At 41.9% G+C, this 7,939-nt stretch overlaps 1 protein-coding gene across 2 annotated transcripts in view; it reads left to right on the plus strand.

The window, feature by feature from the left end:
* The window catches only part of NR6A1 (nuclear receptor subfamily 6 group A member 1), a 57,405-nt gene that overhangs the window by 21,100 nt on the left and 28,366 nt on the right, over nt 1-7,939 (plus strand). For both annotated transcript variants that reach the window (XM_006768585.2, XM_006768586.2), the window contains exon 2: nt 3,881-4,123. In XM_006768585.2, coding sequence (XP_006768648.1) covers nt 3,881-4,123 — 243 coding nt within the window. The remainder of the gene's footprint in view (nt 1-3,880; nt 4,124-7,939) is intronic.

Below are 7,939 nucleotides of genomic sequence, written 5' to 3' on the forward strand. Positions count from 1 at the left end.
TGTCAGTGGCAGGGGGCTTCTTCCTGCTTTCCCTTTCACCTCCCTGCATTGTGCCTACATATGCAAATTAACCGCCATCTTTGTTGTCAGTTAACTGCCATCTGAGTTGGCAGTTAATTTGCATATAGCCCTGATTAGCCAATGAAAAGGGTAGCGTCGTACGCCAATTACCATTTTTCTCTTTTATTAGTTTAGATTTCTTCTTTGATCATGTCATCTCACTTTCCTTCTTTAACCTATCCCCTTCCCTTCTCTTCGTTTCAGGTTTCATCCTGCTGCTGCTTCTCCACTCATCTTCCTTCTTGGAGTATTTGCCATTGTTTCAGCTATTCCATGTGTTGATGACTCCCAAATCCTTCACTCCAGCCTTAACCATTGCCCCCTAAATAACTGCCTATGGGATATTTCTGCTTGACTCACTCATCATCCTCTCTTAAACTAAAGTCGTTGATTTTTGTCCCTCACTGAGCTGTTGCTTTTCAACTTTTTTATTAGTGATACCACATTTTTCATAGCCACCTTGGTTTAGAAACTCCATTTTATTTTTGACACTTTCCTATCTCCTCCTCCTCCTCTCCATCCCCCTCTGGAACCTAGATGGCCCATGCCATCCATCTGCACATCTTTGTGAGATTAATATTCCTAATCTTACTTTTTTCTAGACATATCTCTATTTAAAAATCTCAGTAGCTTTTTATGAGTAGGGTAAATTCTATTGCAGTCTATTCCAAATTACTTTTCTAGACTTATCTCTGACCATCCTATATATAAAAAGCCTGTGGTCATCACACCGTAATGACCAATCACCAGGAAGCTGCGTGCGCAGCAGGCACGTACAGTTGGGCGGGGCTGCGTGCGTGGCGAGGCACGTGGGTGGGCAGGGACTTGACTCTGGAGGACTTAACCAGAGGTACGTGTGGGTTTCTGGGTCCCACTGGCGTGGCAGGCGGGTTTCTGGGTCCTGCCAAGCCGAGGACTCTGGATCCTGGGTCTCGTGCAATTTTGCGCTCTTGGTCACTAGTCTATGGATATAAAAGCCCAAGTGACCATTCGACTGGTAGATATGACGCCCACTGACCACCAGGGGTCAGACGCTCAACGCACAAGCATGGAAACATGGAACAGACTGATGAATCTCAAAGGGGCCGAGGGAGGGCAGGAAGAGATTAACCAAAGATCTTGTATGCATACTAGCGGCCGGTGCACGGTGCACCTGTGGGGCCCTCAACCTGGCCCGCGCCCTCTCGCAATCTGGGACCCCTCGGGGGATATTGGAGAGCTGGCTTTGGCCCGATCCCCACAGGCCAGACCGCCAGACCGAGGGACCCCACCAGTGCATGGACCTTTAGTTCTTCCATAAGATCTCACTACTTAACTGTAATAGATAATATCCTGTGCAGTTCCCTCAAACACTCCTTATATTCGTTTTCCTTCCTTTTGCTATGGATGATGTCATTCCCTTTCCTGAAGTGCCCTGCTAGCTTTTCTTTTTAACCTTTTTATTGTGAAATACGACACTTAGAGAAAAGTACATAAAACACAAGTGTACTGCTTAATGGTTTATTATAAAGCTAGCACCACCCAAGTCAACAAGTAGAACATTGCCAGGATCCAAAAGCTCCTCTTCACCCCAGCACTTGCCTCACTGTTTCTTTCCCCTCTGTGCTTGTTTTGATTCATTTAATGTAAATGGAACCCTATAGTATTTTTTTCTGACTTCTTTTTTTTTTTTTTTTTTTTTTTAATATACTTTTATTGATTTTTTACAGAGAGGAAGGTAGAGAGATAGAGAGCTAGAAACATCGATGAGAGAGAAACATCGACCAGCTGCCTCCTGCACATCTCCCACTGGGGATGTGCCCGCAACCCAGGTACATGCCCCTGACCGGAATCGAACCTGGGACCCTTCAGTCCGCAGGCCGACGCTCTATCCACTGAGCCAAACCAGTTTCGGCTTTTCTGACTTCTTTTACCCAACATTGTACGAGTCATCTTTGTTGTTGCAGTGGTTCAAATATATTTACTGCTGTGTAGTATTCCATGGTCTGAATTGCTCTGTCTATAGCAATGTTGCAAATTTTTATCAGGTTCTAATCTTACAGAAAACCTATCTTGAATAACAATAGCACAACTGTCATTTAGTGTGTATTTACTATATCTGAGGCATTATATTAAGCAGTGTGAAAGATCTCAGATTTTGGTGCAGAACTGTCTGCTTTTTCTGGCTCTGCTGCCTACTAGCTATGGGATCTTGGCCATAATTCTTAACCTATGTGTAGCTCAGGTTTTCCATCTGCAAAATAGAGATAATAGTAATATTCACTTATAGAGTTATGAGTGAATTATTATATGTAACACATATAGAACAAAGCTGGTCACATAATAAGCTCTAGGTATATGTTAATTATGTACTATTGTATGTCTATATCATTTACTCCCTAGTAACTTCCTGAGGTGAGTGCTAATATTATCTGTTTTACAGTTGATAGTGAGACTTAGAGAATTGAATCATGTGTCCATGATTATAAAGCTAGGAAGTGATCCAGCTTTCTACAGATGTATATACTGACAAATGTACACACCTTAATTGAAAGAAAGTTTTCCCAATATTTTATCCTTACTACATGTGATTTACTTTGATATTTTCTATTTTTTCCAAAAATACTAGTCATGATATGCTGGGTTATGACTTGTAATTTGGAAAGCCCTACACATACCATTTTATTCATTTACTAGAGTCTCAGTGCACGAAATGTGTGCACTGGAAGGGTCCCTAGTGGCTGCTGGCTGGGGCCTTCCTTCCCCGGCTGCCAGCTGCTGGCCGGGACCTTCTGTCATTCCATGCTGCCCCCTAGTGGTTAGCACACATCAAAGCAAACAAGCGAACTTCTGGTCGGTCAAACTCCCAAGGGGACGCCTTGCATATTAGGCTTTTATATATATAGCTTGTCCATTCATTCAATAAAATGAAATGAGCATTTTCTCTGTAGCAATCATGGTCTCAGAAGTTGCTGTTAATAATCTCTTTGAGACTTAACCTGCAATGTAACCTTGGTTAGTTATAACTAAGGAGTCCTTCCACTTTTATAAAACAAGAACTTAAGAATTGTAAAATTCTGGTCAGATTGGTGACCAGATTTGTTTATAAATATTTTTGTTCTCATTTACTTATTATTCCTGCTAAATAATGTAGAGATGGAACTTCCATTACTTTGAGCAGCTGTATGTCAGGGATGCTCTGCAAAGTTGTTGCTAGGGCTCTGGACCTGGTTCAGGTTGTTATTAATCTTCTAGGCCAACCATATCAACTGCCTTATTGTTTTCATTATTTCTTTGGATTTGATGTTTTTTGCCTCTGAAAAAAACATCATAGAGACTCCAACCTCTGAAAAAAACATCATAGAGACTCTAACCAAGTTCTGCATTTACCCTATCTCAGCAGGAGTTTTAAAATTAGAAAGAATGAAACTTAATATGCTAGTTCCTGCACTAGAATAATTTCTGATTTTTAAAAAATTCTAAAGCTTGTTCCTAAGATTTAGAAGACTGTAGCAAAGGGTAAACGTGATGAGCTGTGGCTGAAAAAGCTAAGAGAGAGGGAGGAGTCAAGGATATCTCCATGTTCTGACTTGGATATTGGTCCAAGTGATGATGAAAACTAGGGAGAGGAGCACAAGTTCTTTTTTCTGATAGGCTGTATTTATGGTATCTGCAGGTAGATGCAGGGATCTGTTCCTAGGACAAGGGTTCTAAAGATGCCCGTCTGTCAGTTATCCTGGAGACGGTAATGTTCTTGATCTATCCAGAGCAGCATTCTTTGTTTTAGAACAGCAGGCTTAAAGCCATTATTCCCACTGTATTCTAACTTGAATATGTTCAGTTTCTGTTCCAGATGATCGGGCTGAACAACGAACCTGTCTCATTTGTGGGGACCGTGCCACAGGCTTGCACTATGGAATCATCTCCTGTGAGGGCTGCAAAGGGTTTTTCAAGCGGAGCATTTGCAACAAGCGGGTATATCGGTGCAGCCGTGACAAGAACTGTGTCATGTCTCGGAAGCAGAGGAACAGGTGCCAGTACTGCCGCCTACTCAAATGCCTCCAGATGGGGATGAACCGGAAGGGTGAGTGGTGCTTGTGGCTCTACTATCCACCCTTCATCCATCACTTTACCTTTAGTGTCAGCTTTAAGCCTTGGAGTTATTCATTTCCAAGCCTGCACTATATGCCAGGCCCTGTACTGTGTACTCATAACCCAAAAATGAATCTGACACCGTTACTGCCTACAGGGACCTCCCAGACTACGTGGGGATAAAGACTGGTGAGACGTTAAGGATTCTGTGAGAATGAATGCACAGGATTCATGTAGCAAGACCCCAGTTAACAATCAAGTGCTAACTGGGGTTCATATTCTTCCACTAGTTCTTCTCGCAGGGTGTGTGATAACAGGAAGCGGGGATTTTTGATGAAAGATAAGAAGGTAGTGGGTCCTCTGAATGTGATATCATTTTGTTTGTTAGAGTCATGGCAAACTCAGAGGCTATGTATGCTCAGGAGTCTGTGACCATGTTGGTGAAGAATTTGGGATTTGTTGGGAAGCTTCCTAAGAGTCATTAGCTAGAGATGACCAAAATTAACGGGTATTGTAAGAGGATTTATCCAGAGGGCAGCTTTGAAGAATGGTTTGGGGCGGGGGAAGAAGAAAAGTCACCTTGAAAGTTTTTAGAGAGTGAAAAGAAAGGTATGAAAGACTTGAGGGGGGAGTGGGGGCGGAGATGTGGGAGAAGCTCATCTGGTAGGAGCTGGTGACATACTGGCTATTAGGCAGCAGCAAAAGTTGAAGTTGAAGATTTGGATTAATAGTACTGACCCTCCCGCCTGGCCAGAGTAACTCAGTAGTTGAGTGTTGACCTATAAACCAGGAGGTCATGGTTCCATTCGTGGTCAGGGCACATGTGCAGCGCAGTTTGCCGGCTCGATCCCCGGTAGGGGGAGTGCAGGAAGCAGCTAGTAAATGATTTTCTCTCATTGATGTTTCTATCTCTCCCTCTCCCTTCCTCTCTGAAATCAATAAAAATATATATTTTTTAAAAATAGTACTGATCCTCCCAGGAAAAAAAGTCAGGCTAAAAAAGCAAGGTGGAGCATAATGTTGGCCTTGATAATGCTGGGTTTGAGGTACCCGAGAAGGACACATACAGATGTCCACCAAGGAAATTGGACATCTAGAATTGGAACTGAGGTGAAAAGCCCTGCCTGCAAGATGGAGTTGTTGGCATAGAAGTGGTAAGACTTTGTTAGTGGGTAGAAATCGCCCAAAGAGAACTTGGATACAGAAGAGGGCCAGTGTCCCAACTGTAGGATGTTTTCATGGATGGTGGAGAGGAGTAGTTCAGTGGAAAGAATGGAGGCTCTGGAGGCAGAGGTCGGTGACAGACTAGCTCTGTGACCTTGGGCAGTTAGTTTGTTTTGTATCTCTGATGCTCAGTAATCTTACCTGTAATATGGTCTGATAATACTTAATCTTTCAGAGTTCTGTAGAGAATTAATGTGACAATGTATAAAAAGTACCCAGCAAGGTGTTAGGGATTCATTAGTATGCAGGGGTGGGGGTTAGTCTGATTTAGTGAACTGATGAAATTGATCTATAGCATTAATGAGTTCAGGCATCCAGATTGTCTTTTGTGGGTTTTTTTGTTGTTGTTAATCCTCACCTGAGGATATTTTTTCCATTGCTTTTCAGAGAGAGTACAAGGGAGGAGGGAGGGAGGGAGAGAGAAAAAAAGAGAGAGAAACATCAATATGCACCACATCGACTGGTTGCCTCCCACACATGCCCAGACGGGGCAGGGAGCAAACCAGCAACAAGGAATCTAACCTGCGACCATTTGGTCCTTAGGCCAGTGCTTTGACCATTGAGCAACAGTGGCCAGAGCCAGACTGCTTTTTTTTTATTGTTTGTGGGGTAAGAAGAACCTTTTGAAAATTTGGCCATTATGAAAAAAGGTAAAAGATATAGAAGGTCACTGAGATAAATTTAAATCATTTATTTATAATACTAATATTTATGAGCACTGTGTGTACCAGAAACTCTTCTGCACTTTCTATGTATTATCTCATACGCACAACCAACCCTCTTATTAACTATTACCGTCAATTTACAGGTGCAGCTTAGGAAGGTAAAATGATTTACCCCAGATATTAGTTTAATGGTGGTGTCAACGTAAGAATGGCCAAATCTATAGAGAATTTTCAGAAAAATTTATTTGAGCCAGAAAGAGAATATACCTGGAAGCAGGTATATCAGACTGAGAGAGATCAATGCTTTGTAGAACAACAGTTTGCTTTTCTTTTACGAATTTTGAGATTGAGAAGGGAATGTAAGGAAGATTACAGGGCAGTTAAAATTATGCGCTGTCTTCTGGGTGGTCATGTGGATTGAATTACAGGGTAGATAAGATTATGTACTCTCTTGAGGGTAGTTTATTTCAAAGGTGTGGTAACCTAGATGCATAGAAACAATGGACAGGGCTTGCTTAAGGCAAAGATAAATCTTTTACTAAAGAAGTAATATGCTTGGGACGTGACTACCCACCATGACCTTCCCAGTTAGGAATTTATGATCAGATCACCTTGTGAGGTGTCCACACCAGCCACCAATATCAAACAAGAAATGTCTTGAAGAGAGTTTGTGGTCATCTGCCCACCTTCACCTGATTTGGTATTGTTCTCTAATTTTTTTTTATCTCCCTTTGTTACCCTCACTGTGAAAAAAATTTTTTTGTTTGATTTTTGGTGGGGTTTTGTTTGTTTCACTGTGAAGATTTTATCAAAGCATATTTGTGGGTTGCCTTCTTGACTAAGATGAATCATCTGGCTTTTCGGTTGGCGTGTGAGATTCTGAGGCTTCCAGCCAAACTCACCTGTTTTAGGAAAGAAGGAGCTTAACCTCTTAACCTTTGTAACCGTAGCCAGATGACTGGAGGGATGGGAGGGATGGGAGGAGCTGCCTGCCAAGCCCCTTCGCAAGCAGGCTCAGTTGCCTGGTAAAGGCTTCCTCTAAGAGGGAAACCCTGCCACCTCCTGGTTGGTGCTGGGAAAGTGGAATTAAAGTTGCCATTGGAATATTTTGGGGAATATTTAAGGAATCGGGAACTGTCCTGCATGGAACTGTGATGTTCAACTCATAGTTTTATGCATTTTTCAAAACCTATAAAATTGTACACCATAAATTTTACTGTATGTCGTGTTTGTTGGTTGGTTTATTTTTTAAAGTAACCTGGGTATGGGAGGAAATGCAGACTGTGACAAATAAATCTAACTGAAGGGAATGGGAAGAAAGGAGCTGACCTTGATAAAGCAGGTATTGATTTTATACTGTAAGGTTGAAGACAAAAAGAACCCCATACAAACAAAGCACCCTAGTTTGTAAATTTGTTTCTCTCAGAGTTCTCACTACTTTACTTGGGAACTAGGGTTGAACTGACAAGTAAATAAATATATTGTAGATAATGAGAGTCAGGTTTCTAACATCAGAAAAAGAAGTGATAAATCAGGAAAGGGGAAGGATAGAATGAAACCTCTGGTGCAAGATGGAAATCAGAGGGATCAACATGGACTCATGCTTAGGTAGATCGATAAAAATATAGATAGAAAGTGTGGAGATGCATGACTTGGTGTACATATATATAGCTCTCCGCTGAAAGTGGCTAAAGCAGTGATACTGCAGTAGCAATGAGCATACCTAGCACCCAGGCCTGGTTTCTAAATATCAATAAAAGGAATCCTTGGAGAATTGATTGATTCTAGGACTGAGGCAGGGAAAATGTAAGGTGAGCCTGGATAGGCCTTGCCAGGTAGCTTAGTGGTTAGACAACCAGGTATGATTCTAACATAGGCTATGTATGTGGCTATGTATGTTTTCCCCTCCAAATACTCAG

This window comes from Myotis davidii, unplaced genomic scaffold (assembly GCF_000327345.1).
Source record: "Myotis davidii unplaced genomic scaffold, ASM32734v1 scaffold142, whole genome shotgun sequence".
In the NCBI taxonomy this organism is placed as follows: domain Eukaryota; kingdom Metazoa; phylum Chordata; class Mammalia; order Chiroptera; family Vespertilionidae; genus Myotis; species Myotis davidii.